The sequence below is a fragment of the Bos indicus x Bos taurus genome, chromosome 17 (genome assembly GCF_003369695.1).
Source record: "Bos indicus x Bos taurus breed Angus x Brahman F1 hybrid chromosome 17, Bos_hybrid_MaternalHap_v2.0, whole genome shotgun sequence".
NCBI lineage: Eukaryota > Metazoa > Chordata > Mammalia > Artiodactyla > Bovidae > Bos > Bos indicus x Bos taurus.
The window spans coordinates 20,165,689-20,180,913 of record NC_040092.1 but is presented as its reverse complement, the minus strand read 5'-3'; the positions used below and the strand labels follow the sequence as shown (position 1 = coordinate 20,180,913).

Below are 15,225 nucleotides of genomic sequence, written 5' to 3'. Positions count from 1 at the left end.
TTAGTTTAACACAAAGCTGGGGGGGGAGATGTACCAGCTCACCCACGCATTTAAATCAACAGGTTTGACACCAATGCCAGGATCTTCTTATGTTTCTTTTCTTCTCTCAACCACTTTTAAGAGCGACGAGAAGTTTTTAGAGCAGCAGAAAACAAGACCTTTCTGTGGTTTGCTCTGTTTGACAAAGGAAGTGGTGTGTGACTCGACTAGGTCAGTGGCAGAAAGCAGGTTTGAGAAGGTTTATAAGGACCAGGCAGGGCTGCTGTGAACCTGGTTTGGACTAAGAATTCTAGGGACCATTGTACACAGGTATGCCATTCAGGACCAAGTTTGCTCTTGGTGTGCCTTGGATGAGTCACGTCACCCCTCTATGTTCTGGAGTGCTCTGACCTCCAACCTTGTTCTTACCTTCTGTGGGGAATTTGAGAAACTTCTGGACATCATCTTAAGCCTCATGGGTGAGGATTTCCTGGAAGTACAGCTACTATTCTCAATTTGGCAGGTTTATACTTTTCCTGGAGAGAAAAGGGAAAATAATGAAATTAAACTGAGTGCCTACTCTGGTTATAAACTTGACTTTCTCCATCCCCTTCTTCTTTATTATGGTCTTTCTTAAAGCCATCTTTTTGGACAAGCTCAAAGGAAGAAAACAATCGAGGGCCCTTTTAGAACTCAATAAAAATCTTTTGTTTACAGATAGTATGAAATGCTTCTGCTAGTTTTACTCATCTCCTATTAATGTGTGCCCTTAGTCACAGGGGCTAGGAGGAAAGAGAATGGTCACTGGAGCCCAGTCTAATGTATGGGCAGACAACTCAGACCTTATGTTCTACGGATGGGGGAGCAGAAACATCAGCCTCATGCACAAAGCTCATTAGTCAGCCAACAAGTGTTTACTGAATGTCTGGACTGTGCTCAGTGCTGAGTTATGCGCCGAGATCAGTGTGGTAGGATGCCAGCGTGGCCAATGCCAGTCTGGGAGCCAGGAGATGTGCCAATTACTTGATTTTGAAAAAAGACAACTTCCTCCTCCAAGGGCCTCAGTTTCCTTATGTGTAAAATTAGGAGGCTTTTGTGGTTATCCTCAGATGTTGGTTTCATTCAGCTAGAACTGTGGAAGATTCCAAAGCAGGATAACAAGTTCCCAGAATTCCTGGATCTTGAAACGCTTCTAGGGGTGGGGAGACTGCACAATGGCACCGGCAATAATCTCTCTGAAAGAGCACAGCTTGGCCCATCTAAATGTCTAGGTACCTTCCTCTGAGTTGAGGCACACGGCACTAACATGGGTCCCTGCTCTGATGCTCCAGTCATACTGGTTTTCTGCCCTTCCTTGAATGTACCAAGCTAGAACTGACTCGGGGCTTCTGTACATGCTGGTCTTGCAGGCTTGGGCTTCCTATAGGAATGCTGGGTGGTTCTGCCCTTCTCACCCTTCAGATCTCCTCAGATGTCATCTTCCCTGAGAGGACCACCTTTTATTACTCTCTTTAAAGGTATCCCCATTACTCTCTTTATTTCAACATTCATTTCCTTCTTTGCTCCCAATTTGTAATCACTTCGTTTATTTTTTGTTTGCCTCCCTGTCTGTTAGCTCCATGTCAGCGGGGGTCCTTTTTATTTTATTCAGAACTATATACCCAATTAGAGCCAGACATTCTGGAATGTGACGTCAAGTGGGCCTTAGAAAGCATCACTACGAACAAAGCTAGTGGAAGTGATGGAATTCCAGTTGAGCTGTTTCAAATCCTGGAAGATGATGCTGTGAAAGTGCTGCACTCAATATGCCAGCAAATTTGGAAAACTCAGCAGTGGCCACAGGACTGGAAAAGGTCAGTTTTCATTCCAATCCCAAAGAAAGGCAATGCCAAAGAATGCTCAAACTACCGCACAATTGCACTCATCTCACACGCTAGTAAAATAATGCTCAAAATTCTCCAAGCCAGGCTTCAGCAATACGTGAACCGTGAATGTCCAGATGTTCAAGCTGGTTTTAGAAAAGGCAGAGGAACCAGAGACCAAATTGCCAACATCCGCTGGATCATCAAAAAAGCAAGAGAGTTCCAGGAAAATATCTATTTCTGCTTTATTGACTATGCCAAAGCCTTTGACTGTGTGGATCACAATAAACTGTGGAAAATTCTGAAAGAGATGGGAATACCAGACCACCTGACCTGCCTCTTGAGAAACCTATATGTAGGTCAAGAAGCAACAGTTAGAACTGGACATGGAACAACAGACTGGTTCCAAATAGGAAAAGGAGTATGTCAAGGCTGTATATTGTCACTGTGCTTATTTAACTTCTACGCAGAGTACATCATGAGAAACGCTGGGCTGGAGGAAGCACAAGCTGGAATCAAGATTGCCAGGAGAAATCTCAATAACCTCAGATATGCAGATGATACCACCCTTATGGCAGAAAGTGAAGAGGAACTAAAAAGCCTCTTGATGAAAGTGGAGAGTGAAAAAGTTGGCTTAAAGCTCAACATTCAGAAAATGAAGATCATGGCATCTGGTCCCATCACTTCATGGCAAATAGATGGGGAAGCAGTGGAAACAGTGTCAGACTTTATTTTTGGGGGCTCCAAAATCACTGCAGATGGTGATTGCAGCCATGAAATTAAAAGATGCTTACTCCTTGGAAGGAAAGTTATGACCAACCTAGATAGCATATTCAAAAGCAGAGACATTACTTTGCCAACAAAGGTTCGTCTAGTCAAGGCTATGGTTTTTCCTGTGGTCATGTATGGATGTGACAGTTGGACTGTGAAGAAAGCTGAGCACCAAAGAATTCATGCTTTTGAACTGTGGTGTTGGAGAAGACTCTTGAGAGTCCCTTGAATTGCAAGGAGATCCAACCAGTCCATCCTAAAGGAGATCAGTCCTGGGTGTTCATTGGAAGGAATGATGCTAAAGCTGAAACTCCAATACTCTGGCCACCTCATGTAAAGAGTTGACTCATTGGAAAAGGCTCTGATGCTGGGAGGGATTGGGGGCAGGAGGAGAAGGGGATGACAGAGGATGAGATGGCTGGATGGCATCACCGACTCGATGGACATGAGTTTGAGTGAACTCCGGGAGCTGGTGATGGACAGGGAGGCCTGGTGTGCTGCAATTCATGGGGTCGCAAAGAGTTGGACACGACTGAGCAACTGAACTGAACTGACATACCCAATTCCTAGTCCACATAGTAGGTCTAAATTTTGTCAAATGAATGACTTGGCAGTTCCACAATTACGAAAAACCAAGGCATCTAGAGTTGTTTTCCCATAAATCCCCTTCTTTGGGGTTCCCTCGGTCAGGCTGGGCTTAGGCTGCACAAACTTCCGTCCCACTGCCTGCTTTCTTCAGATCCACGCCTTTTTTTTCCTCGAGGAAAAGGTTCTTCTGACATCCTGATGTCAGAAGGCTCTTCTCTTCCTCGAGGAAAAGGCTCTTCTGACACCCTCCTGATGTCATGCTGCAGTGACATCATTACCGCTGACCACTGCGTCCCAAGCCTGTCTCCAGGTCCCTTCCCTTAGAAGCCCCCATCCTTCTCAGAGACAACCCCAGCCCCTAACACTCTCTCTGCCAAGAGCCCACACTGCGACGTCATGTCCTCCCGCCCGCGAGGCGATGACGTCAGGGCCCACGGCTGGCGTCACGTGCCCCCCCCGCTGGGGGCGGGCCTTGAGGGCGGCGCTTCCGGTCCGTGGAGCCTGGCGGCCAGAGCTGCGGCGGCGGCGGCGGCGGCCGAGACGGGACGATGGCGGGCGGTGTGAGCGAAGCTCGGTTCGCCGGGTTGTCGCTGGTGCAGCTCAACGAGCTGTTGGAGGACGAGGGGCAGCTGACAGAGATGGTGCAGAAGATGGAGGAGGTGAGCCGAGCGGCAGTTCAAAGCGGCGGTGGCGGGGCCTCGAGGGGGGCGCGCGGGGCCGGGGGCCCGCGGCGGGCTGGAGGTGGCCCGAGGCGGAGACGGTCGCGGTGCTTCATGTTGGGTTGAGGAGACTGGGACGAGAAACTGGGGAGGGGGGCTTGAGGTGGGGTTGGGGATGAGGAGACCGAGGCTGGGGCGGAGCTGGGAAAAGCTCTTGGGTGGGACAGAGCTTGCGGGGGCTGGAGGGGTCCTGAGGCGGAGTGGAACGCGGATTAGGGAGCCTGGAAGGGGCATTCGGGGTCGTGGAGGGCTGTGGCCGAGTTTGGGGAGGCGAGGAGGAAACTGAGGGACCGAAACTGGGTTGGAATGGGTCGAGGGGACGGTAATCGAGGATTGGGGATGCCTGAGACGGGACTGAGGGGGCGGAAGGTTAGGTCTGGGCAGGGGTTGGTGTTGAGGGAAGGGTTGACGGGTACAGGGAAATAATTACTGGAATCTGAGGATAGGCTTTGAGGGGCTGAGTGGATTAGCTAGATAGGAATCTTAGGAAAGGATCGGGGGTTCCAAGATGGATGTGGGGGCAGTGTCTAGCTAAATCTGAGAGGTGGTTCTGAGATGGGCCTTAGGGGTGGGCAGGCGTCTCCAAGGCTGGGAGACACGGGGCAGCGGACTTACCTAGGTTAAGATCTGATTTGGCCGTTTATCTGAGGGATCCTTAGGGTCAGAGGGCCTGTTCTGGGTCTGACTTCATTTGGAAGGCGTCTTAACCAGTGTTGTCCCGGGGGCTCACCTCCGGTCTTGTGGATTGGCAGGATGCCATGCCCCGCTACGTAGAAGAAGGGAATGTGGTAATTCTAGCATGGTGGCTCTGCCCCACAGTGTCCTTCCTAGCTGGGGCCAAGGAGGATCCCTGAAGTTGTTTTTTAGGAGATAAACTGGAGGTCAGGGGCTGACAGCCCACCCCAACCTCTGATAGTAGACAGGCTGCCTGGTCTCTGCAAGGTGTGCCCCCTGCTGTTTCTGGAGATCTCCCTCCATCCCTTGTAGCAGGGTTTGTTCTCAGGGGTAACTGACTTCGCTCCTGGTGTGCTTTCTTCTGTCCTTCTCCCCCAGCCCTTTTGAACTCTTTCCCCGAAAGTCCAGCCCTGTGAATCTGGGTCCTCTCCAGGCTGGTAGACCCAGGCCCAGCCAGCTCTCCCCAGCCCACCTCCTGCTTTTGCTCCTTTGTCTCTGAAGTCTGAGCCTTCCCACGCCTACAGGGCCAAGCTTCTCACCCAGAAGCTTGTGTGGGGGCTTTTGGCTTGCTTTCTGCAAAGGGATTGACTGTTCAGCACTGAGCCAGCCCCCTTAAAAGGGGGCTTAGTATGGAGGTTGCACATTCAAAATCACTGGAAAACCCTCAACAGATCATTGTCCGGAGCTACAGAGAGGCCACTGTAGTAAGATGGTATCAGTCTTTCCATTAATCCACCCCTTGTATTCACAGGCTTTGTAACTTGGCACATATAACATTGCTCTGAGATGCAATTCACCCCATTTATGGTCTCCATGTGGCGCTTTCCTTTTAAGAGAAGAATAAGTGACAAAATCCATCTTTCTTGACTGAATGAGAGTTTCATGTCTCCAAAGAAAGAAAATCTTTGCTTAGTTAACTCTGCTTGTCAGTTGCCGGGAGACCTTTTGTTGACTGCCTGCAGGCATCTTTCTAGTTTAATAATAAAATGATAGGTATGTATTTCTAATGTGTAACACTGCCTACAAGTTAATTTTATTATATGTGACTCCTCAGTTTCAGGACAGAGTACTGTAGTTATATTAGTAGAACATTAATAGAAGTAAAGTGCCTTTTAGTGGAGGGAAGACTGTGGAGTCAAGTCAGTCTGCTGACTCAGGCTGTTAGGACAGCTTTACCTGTTCCTCTATCTGAGACACACCGTAAGTTACTATTTAAAGGGAGAGGCAGATTAATCTAGCAGGGTTTGTTTTTGTTTTTGTTTTTTTTTTAGTACAGGTGATCTTCATGCCAGAGTACCTCATACAAATACTGAGGACCAACCTCTCTTGATTAGGCCACGTGATTAAGTTAAATTACTCAGCAGAGGTTTGGTCTTCAGGGTATAGTGCTTTTATTAAAACAAGGAAATTGAACGTGAAAACCAGACTGCCTTAGCCAGGCAGCTCACCCAGCCATGGTGACCCTTCGAAAGTCCTGTTGCCCTGGACGTGTGTGGTGGGTTTCTGAGGGAAGGGCTGTGATGTGAACAACCAGCATTCTGGCCCTGGCAGTTTCACTCAGCTGCTGATGTTGCGTGTTGGTTTATTTGGGGGTGGCTGTGAGACAGAAGGAAATATTTGTGAAATAGCTTTGACCAGATGGCATGTTTATGATCTGGTGTTAAAGAACATTCGGGCTCTGGAATTATACATTCCGGGCCAGGCCTGGCCACTGCCCAGCTGTGTGACTGCAGGCAGGTCACCTCACCTCTGTGAGCCGCCACTGGGGAAGGGTATGTGGGAAAGAAAATATACTTCCTAGTTTTATTTTTGGCCGCGCTGGGTCTTGGTTTACACATGTGGGTTTTCTCTAGTTGTGGTGAGCGGGGCTATTCCACTTGCAGTGATTGGACTTCTCGTTGCAGAGAAGCTGCCCACGTGCTTCTCTCATGGGGCACAGACTTTAGGGCACTCGGGCTTCAGTAGTTATGGCACAGGGGCTCAGCTGCCCTGTGGCCTGTGGGATCTTTCGGGACCGGGGATCGAACTTGTATCCTCTGCATTGATGAGACAGATTCTTAACCACTGGACCACCAGGAAAGTTCAGTGAAAATACTTCTCAGAGTTGACTTGGGGATTATATTAGAGAGTGCGTGTTAGGTGCTTGTGTGAGTGCTTAGTCATGTCCAGTTCTTTGGGACCCCATGAACTGTAACCCACCAGTCTCCTCTGTTCATGGAATTTTCCAGGCAGGAATACTGGAGTGGGTTGCCATTTCCTTCTCCAGGGTTAGGTCCTTAACATGGTACATATTAATGGTGTTCAATAAAGAGTAATTGCAGGAGTAATTTGTAGTTCTCTTTTGGAACAGTTACTGACAATCATGCATATAAGGTCAGCCCAACCACATAACAGGGTCTTATTTCAAGAATCTAAAGTAGATTTTTATTTGTTATTAGCCTAAATTTTTTTTTTAGCTTTCTGTGGTTAGTGATTGTCTCAGTAGCTCTAGAATGAGACAGTAAATAGAACAGGACTTTCAGGCGGAGATCTCTTACCCTAAACTGAGGCCTTTTTTTTTTTTTTTTTAATTGGCAGAAGGAAGTGTTTTAAATTGTAGAGTAAGGCTTCTTCAAGCCTGAGGGGCTATTTTGTGGCGACTGCAAAGTGTGGCTAGGTTTTGAAGGCATTCACTGTTAGGTTTAAATAAGCTGTGTATTGTGCTTCACTTACATTGTTTTAATTGTGGCTTCTGAGCTGTAGTCCAGCTGGAAACTAGAGTCAAAAATGTTGGAGCGGCACACATTCTCATTTTCCCTGCCCGTGGGTTTCTCTTTTCCTGTTCCTCTTGTCTGCATGCAGTTCTCTAAAATGTGGTGTGTCCCTACTGATGGGCAGCTCTTTCCTTTTGCTCTGGGCTGATATTTCTTATGCACACGTTTTTATTTTTATGTCAAGTTATTTTTACTTGGCGGTGGAATGCGCCTTTGTCTGTCTGTCCACATTAACCCCATTGGACTTGCAGGGCACTCCCTTAAAAGGAACCATCGCTCAGGGGATTAGGCAGCTAAACCGGACCTCTTGGGTCATTCTTCCCAGTGTGCTTTCTGAGGAAATGCTGACGAGTTGGTGTTAGCTGAGGATTCACTAAGAATTCAAACTCAGAAACTCTGCTCCTGTGGCAGGTGAAACTGCCCACATGCAAAAACTGAGGATCTGAGAAACAGTTCTGTGGAAACTCAAGAGCCTGGTCTGGAAGAAGCTGTTTCCCTAAGGCGTGTTCTGGGGTGGTTTGTGTGGGGCTGCGAAGCTACTGCATGAATCATAATGGCTCTTTGAAGCGTACGGACCAGGGACTGCTTCCTCAAACGAGCTCTGAACGCTGGTGGGACTGGTTTTTAGAGGCTGAGATGTGAAACCCTTTTGAGTGGCTACTACTGGAGTATGTTTCTATTCCTGTCAGCCAGTCATTAATATATATAAAGGCGGCAACTTTTATGTTTAAATCTTCTCTTCCATGGACCTATGACTTTAACTCTTGAGTAAAACATTACTGTGTCCCAGAATATTTTCTGGAATCCAATATTGGCTGACTCTTTCTTTTTCAAAGAAGGCATCTGGATTTCGTGGAAAGACTATAGCTGCGACTTTGGTGACTTATTTCATTGTTTTCCAGCTCAGTGCGTCCCCTGGAAAGTGAGGACAGTGACCGTGCCTTCCTCTTAGGGTTCTTGTGAGGCTAAGTGGCATCGCAGGTGAAGCTGGTGGAGGGTGGCTCCCTTTCTTTGACGAGATTTTCAGAATTGTTTAGGCTGGCTTACGTGAAATCCGATCCCTTATTTTACTTAATTGCTGTCTACTTCCTCTGTATTGATTAAAAGCGCAGTGGGGGCGGCACAGCACAGAGCCGGCTTTTGTTACCGGCGATGTGACCTTTGGCAAACATTCTGTCTTTCCAGTTGCGGTTTCCTCGTTTTTCAACGAGGCGACAATAACAGCAAGCGCCTCCATAGGGTTGCAGGTGGGCTAAATCAGAGAAGTTGTTGGGATACTTATCACGGTACCTGGCACAGAGTGAACACTGAGTAGACTGTTGATATCGGCTGTTATTGCTAAAACTAAAAGGCATAATGTCCTGGCTGCCATTTCAAGCCGATTCCGTGTCTGGTCCACGTCTGTGCAGCACCCACCTGTGAGGCAGTGTAAAGGGTAGAAACATGAATAGCGTATAATCGCTGTATTATAACTTAGGGGAGAGATTCAGTGCACAGACATCCACAGCACCAGAGAGAATGGGAGGTGGGGGGCTTCGGATCGGGGAGATGAGACAGATGATGGTGTGGCCGCACAGCAAACTCACGCAGTTGGCGGGCGAGTGCGCCCTGGAAAGTGGTGGCAGCAGCCAGTCTTATGTTGCGTGTGCTGTTTTAGTCGGAAAGTCGTGTCTGACTCTTTGTGAGCCCGTGGGGTGTAGCCCATCAGGCTCCTCTGTCCATGGGATTTCCCGGGTAAGAATAGTGGAGTGGGTTGCCGTTTTCTTTTCCAGGGGATCTTCCCAGCCCAGGCATCAAACCCACATCCCCTGCATTGGCAAACTGGTTCTTCACCACCCAGCCGCCAGGAAAGGCCCATGTTGTGTATATTTTACCACAGTCGTTTGTTTATTTTCTTTAGAGGAAGAATAAGAGAAAGGCCACACATGAATTGTAAATAACATTGAATGTCAGATGAAGAGGGGCTTTCTGGCTAGGTTAGGTTCCTACTGCAAGAGATGGACTTTGATAGGCCGGCAAGCTTTAAGAAAATAAATGATGAAATACAGTAATTCCTGTAAGGGTGTGGAATGACACAAGGAACATCTGTGTACCTGCCAGCAGCTTAGGAAGAAAACGCGACCGAGCCAGAGCAAACCCTGTGCTCCATCCCGAGCGTGATTGCCACCCCCACCCCGCCAGGGAGCCACTGTCTTGAATTAGGTATTTATTTCTCTAAATTGTATATTGACAGAAGTGGGGGCTCAGGAAGGCGGCTGAGCCCGGGCACCGAGCAGGAAAGCTCAGGGCAGGTTTCATGACTCGTGAGTTACCAGGTCAGGTTTGCTCGTGTGAAGGGAAGTGACAAGAAAGAAAGCTGACGAGGCCGAGAGCCCGGGCAGGAGCTGCGTGGCAACTCACTTGGTAGCACTGAGTTTCCGTGACTCTGGAGCGGGGCCGCGGTGTGATCGGAGGAGCGCCGCAGGAAGGCCGTGCTGGCCGCAGTGTGGGCTGGGTTGGCGTAGGGGGTTCCGGAAGACCAGGCGAGAAGAGCTTAGGATTCGAGCCAGAGTTCTGGGGGGGGAGATGCAGACCAGCTGGCTGAGCCCCTTCCTACTTCCCACCCTCGTGGAGCTGTACCCCGCTCCGCTGCCCACTGAGGGGCCCATCAGCTTTGCCTTCCAAACACTCTTCCCGCTCAGTCACAGACACACGGCCCCTTAGCCTCTTTTGTGCCTCCTTGGTGGCACTTGACACACATTTTGTAAGTCCTTTGCTTCCCTGTGTCCCTGCCTGGCCCCGGAGTTCCATTCTTTGTGTCCCGGGCGCCCTAGCACAGGCCTGGCACATAGGCTGTGCCCAGTTCATGCTCCTGAGTGAGTGGAGCTAGATGGGCTTTAAGCGAAAGTGAGTAAAAGGAGGGCCCAGAGCAAGCCTGGAGGGGGGGGCGGTCCCTGGGGCCGTGGAGCCCGGCAGGGGGACAGGCACGGCAGTTACGTGGCCTCGTGCAGTGGGCAGTTGACTGTGCGGTTCTGGAGCTCAGGGATACAAATGTGAGAGCTAAGTAACCTCTCCCAAGCACTTGTTGAAATCAAGGCGAACATAAAAGTTTAAAAGGCCAATGGGCTTATCGTCGGTGGGTTGGGAGAAGGAAAGAGGTGCCATGGAGGCGCAAGGAGAAACGGGTCTGATGACTCGACTTTACAGACAAGTCAGCATCCTTTTGAGCTGCTTGTGCTGTACAGACTGGTCAAGAGGAGCCTCAGGACACGTGCAGAATCGAGGTGCTCTTGAGCCCAGTCAGCTCGGTCGTAGATTCGGCTTTATCACAGCGTTTGGCAGGTTGGTGCTCAGGGGACCGTGCCAGGCCACAGTGCCTGGTGTCTGTAACGACCTGTGCGTCAGCCTCTGCTCATGGGTGTGATTGCTGAGGCTCGGAACACGCTGGGGCAAGAGTTCTAGCTGGTTTATCTCCTTCCTCGGCTCCAGGGGGTTTTTACATCCCATCATCATTCAGGAAAACCATCCTACCCAATGGTACAAAGACGGAGGAAAATTCTAGTTTCTTCACAGGGAAGAGGGAAAAGAGAGCCATGGGTGGAGCTGTCTGGTCAGTAGGTTACCTTGCAGTGCACGGGGGAAAGCATTTAAACTGTGAGCAATATGGTCCGTCATACCAAAGAGTGTATGTGAAAAGCAGATAGTCAGATAGTTGTTACATTACAAGCAGTGCCATAGTTAATGTTCCTTTCCAATCAAATTTTCTATTGTCTCCAAGGTTAGCTAATGGCGCCCTGAGGTTATTTTCATACTGTAGCCCAGGGCCGTTGTTGGCAGGGGGACAGAGTAAGTGCTAATTAACGTTTGCCATCAGAAAGCGGCTTTCCTTAACGCGAGCACAGCTGATGTCGAGGAAGTTTATGCGTTTACTCAACCTTCATGGAGCACCTTGGGGATGTGAAACCACTAAGCCACAGAATTTTCATCTTTGAGGATCGCGCTGGTACACGTAAGCCGATCCCAATGTACCTGACGCAGTAGGGGTGAGGGCACGCCCTAGTGGGAGGGAGACCCGGAGAGCCTTTGCAGGGCTGGGGGTGATCCTCAGGAGTGTTTCCTGGTGATGACTCAGGAGCTGTGATTGCAAAGGTGAGTTAGCCAGGTAAGGAGGGAGAAGGGTTTCCGGGCCCCACAAAGAGAGACACGAAAAAGAAACAGCGGGTGCACAGGACTGTTGCAGGCCTCGCTGGAGGGACCAGGGCAGGGCATGAGAGGACGGGGTCAGAGAGGCCGGTAGAAACCCGACGGTCCCAAGCTTGTGGAAAGGGCTCGGGCTTCACTGTCCAGTCATAGGGAGGGTTTTAAGCCTGGGAGTGGCGCAGTCACACTTGGTGATTCATACAAATGATTCAGGCAGCCAGAGGGGGATGGATTTGAGGGGGTAAGACCAGAAAGCAGAGGGATCAGTCAGAAGGCTGAAAGAATTTGGAAGAAAAAAATTTTTTTCAGTCAGTCAGAATCTCTTAGCAGGGAACGCTGAACCCAGTGCCCAGTCTGCTGAATCTTGCTTTGCACACAACTCAGGTAACGACGCGCTTGGTCTTCTCGGCTTGTCAGTGGCAGATTTTTTACAGGGTGTAGGAGATAACTAGTAGACCCGATTATACACCATCAAGAAATAAATGAAGCTGCTCAAAAAATGGAAGATCAGCTGTTAAGCATAGTGGTTAAGACAGGATTTGGGTTGCTAGGAGACTTTGGACAGGGATGAACCTTCCTAAGTATTGGCTTCCCCATCTTTAAAATGGGAGGATTAAGATAGCATCCTTGAGAGACATTTGGAGGATGAAATAAGACGGTGTTTGTAAACTGGAACACAGTGCATGACAGTTTAAGAAATGCCCAGTAAGTAAAGCTTCAGCAGTTGTTAATGAAGTGGTTGGGGCTATTTGATTCGATGGCTTTTGATGGTGATTACATTAAAAGGGTTCCATGGTGAAGAAATTTGGGGAATCTGGTTAAATAAGAGGGGTTTTATTTTTGCTTTCCTTGTTTGGTTTCTCTCTTACAGCTATTAATAGCATGTATTGCAATATTTCCCACACTTAATCAGTCTGGTGGGGCTAGGTTCCCTGGGGCATACTTCGGCAACTGCTTATTTAAGGTCATAAATGTAGCCATCTGCTTCCGTGGCCCAGGAGTATGTTTTTATCACAGAGGGCTCTATGGTTACTTGGTACTGACAATTCTGTCCCATCAGAGGCTGTCCTATTTTCATCTCTCTGTTTGAGAAGGCAAGGAAGTCTATATAGTGTATAAAATTTCTGATCCCAATTGATCAAACCTTTAAAAATTGCATTTTTAACATTCATATTATAGAAAAACTAAAAAATACAGAACTATGAAGAAGAAATACGTAGTCACGTGTGATACCACCACTCAGAGATAAACACTGTTAAACATTTTATATGTTTTCTTTATGTTTTCTGCCACTGGGATAATTTTGCATGTAGTTTTTGTCTTGTTTTTTATCTGTGAAGTTATGCCCTGAACACTTTATTTTTTGTCAGAAGATTCTTCAATGACATGATTTTTAGCGACTTATATTTTAATCATGTGGGTATGCTGCAACTTGGACAGCAAGGAGATCCAACTAGTCCATCCTAAAGTAAATCAGTCCTGAATATTCATTGGAAGGACTGATGTCTGACTCTGTGCAACCCCATAGACGGCAGCCCACCAGGCTTCCCCGTCCCTGGGATTCTCCAGGCAAGAACACTGGAGTGGGTTGCCATTTCCTTCTCCAGTACATGAAAGTGAAAAGTGAAAGTGAAGTCGCTCAGTCGTGTCCAACTCTAGCGACCCCATGGACTGCAGCCTACCAGGCTCCTCTGTCCATGGGATTTTCTAGGCAAAAGTACTGGAGTGGGGTGCCATTGCCTTCTCCGGGAAGGACTGATGCTGAAGCTGAAATTCCAATACTTTGGCCACCTGATGGATGGGAAGAATTGATGCATTTGAAAAGACCCTGATGCTGGGAAAGATTGAAGGTGGGAGGAGAAGGGGACGACAGGGGATGGGATGACTGGATGGCATCAGCGACTCAATGGACATGAGTTTGAGTAAACTCCGGGAGTTGGTGATGGTCAGGGAGGCCTGGCGTGCAGCAGTCTGTGGGGTCACAAAGAGTCTGACATGACTGAGCGACTGAACTGATGCTACAGTTATGTGACTAGTCCCTTAGGTACTGGGTTTTTGTTTTTGTTTTTGTTTTTTTGCTTTCATAATTTATATTGCAGTTAACATCTTTGAACATAAATCTATTAAAATATCAACACTTAAGAATGACTTATTTTCAAAAAATTATCTGGTGATTCTTTTTGTTAGAAATTTTATTCCCTGCATCAGTTAAAATTGCAGTTTTGTGTGTGTATGAAATTTAAGTAGAATAACTTAGAGTAACTGATTCTCCTTTGACTAATCCCTTTCTCTATCCACAGACTAGAAAAAAAAAAAAACCTCGTTATTAGAATAGCATTTTCTCATACTGAACAGAGATGAATAATTTCAGTCATGTGAGAGTAAACGTTATCTAGTGAACTGAATGTTTGAGTCAGGTGTTGGAAGTTCATGTCATGATATATTTTACATGTAAAAGCAAAATCTTCTAAAGATGTAGTCTTAACACACACCCAGATCTTCCTGGAGAGGCGTTTTCTCACCTGCACCTGTGTAAAGACCATCCCAGAAAATTCTCATACATTCTTTCCTTGTAGGTTGTGGTTAAGAGGAGACGAAGAGGGGAAAACCCCGAAGCTGTCACTAAACAAGTGAACACTTTGGTTGGTTGTGCTGGCAAGGAACTACTAATAAGAAAAGCAAAGTTTAGAAGTTCTGTCTTCCATAGACTGCTTTCTTTTGGGAAAGGGAGGAGGGATCTGGACTTTAAAATTACAGTAGAAGCTATTAGTTGACCTCCCTCCACTTAACTAAAGTGTCCCAGTAATTGGCGCTCTCCAGGCCCTTCATCAGGTACAATGATTGATGCCTCCCCCCATCATGGTCAGATCCCCTGGGCATTTCGGCTCCGACACTGAGTAATTACCCAGAGTCAAGTGTGTTGGCTCTCAGACCTGTTCACTGATTTTATTTGTTATCGTAATCACATGATTTCATTAAATACTATGGCGACTGATGAACCGTGTGTGACAGCTGTAAGCTGGGACTTCCCTGGCGGTCCAAGGGTTGAGACTTTGCCTTCCAGTACAGGGCATGAGTGTTCAATCCCTAGTCAGCGAGCTAAGCTCCCACATGCCTCCATGGCCAAAAAGCAAAAACATAAAATAGAAACCCTGTTGTAACGAATTCAATAAAGGCTTTAAATGGTCCACATCAGAAAAATCTTAAAAAAAAAACCTGTAAGCTGAGGGCTAACAGGTGATTCACTAGAGGGGAAAAAGCTAGTAAATTAGGTATGGACTTGATAGGGGGAGATTGAAGATTCCAGAAGGATTCTGCTCTCATCTTGCTTGTCCAGTGTCTTTTTTTAAGTTCCCCCACAGAGAGGTTGTGGTCTGGATGAGGAACTTTTGAAACTTGAGCTAGTGGACCTTATTTCTAAGAAAAGACCTTTGCCTTAAATGAAAAACATGGATAAGATCTGTAAAATTCTAAGTGTTTCGTGAGTCACCACTTTAACCAAACTGCTCAGTTAACCAGCAGCTGAGCTGACTGGTTCTGATAGTATGAAATGAGGGCTTCTCTGTTTCCTGGTTCACCTGCAGTGAGGTTCTGATTCCGTAGGAGTAGGGTGGGTCCAGGTGTGACAAGCCCCTTGCTTTTAGGAGATGAGGGTCAGAGACAGGTAACATTGTGGTCTGTTTGGGTCCCATCTTGCCT

General features: G+C 47.7%; 1 protein-coding gene across 2 annotated transcripts in view; it reads left to right on the top strand.

The window, feature by feature from the left end:
• Window positions 1–3,603: 3,603 nt before the first annotated feature.
• The window catches only part of VPS37B (VPS37B, ESCRT-I subunit), a 31,504-nt gene continuing 19,882 nt past the window's right edge, over window positions 3,604–15,225 (top strand). Inside the window, exon 1 of one of the 2 annotated variants that reach the window (XM_027566929.1) lies at window positions 3,604–3,859. In XM_027566929.1, coding sequence (XP_027422730.1) covers window positions 3,619–3,859 — 241 coding nt within the window. In that variant the 5' untranslated portion in view covers window positions 3,604–3,618. The remainder of the gene's footprint in view (window positions 3,860–15,225) is intronic. The other variant, XM_027566930.1, reaches the window with a different exon arrangement.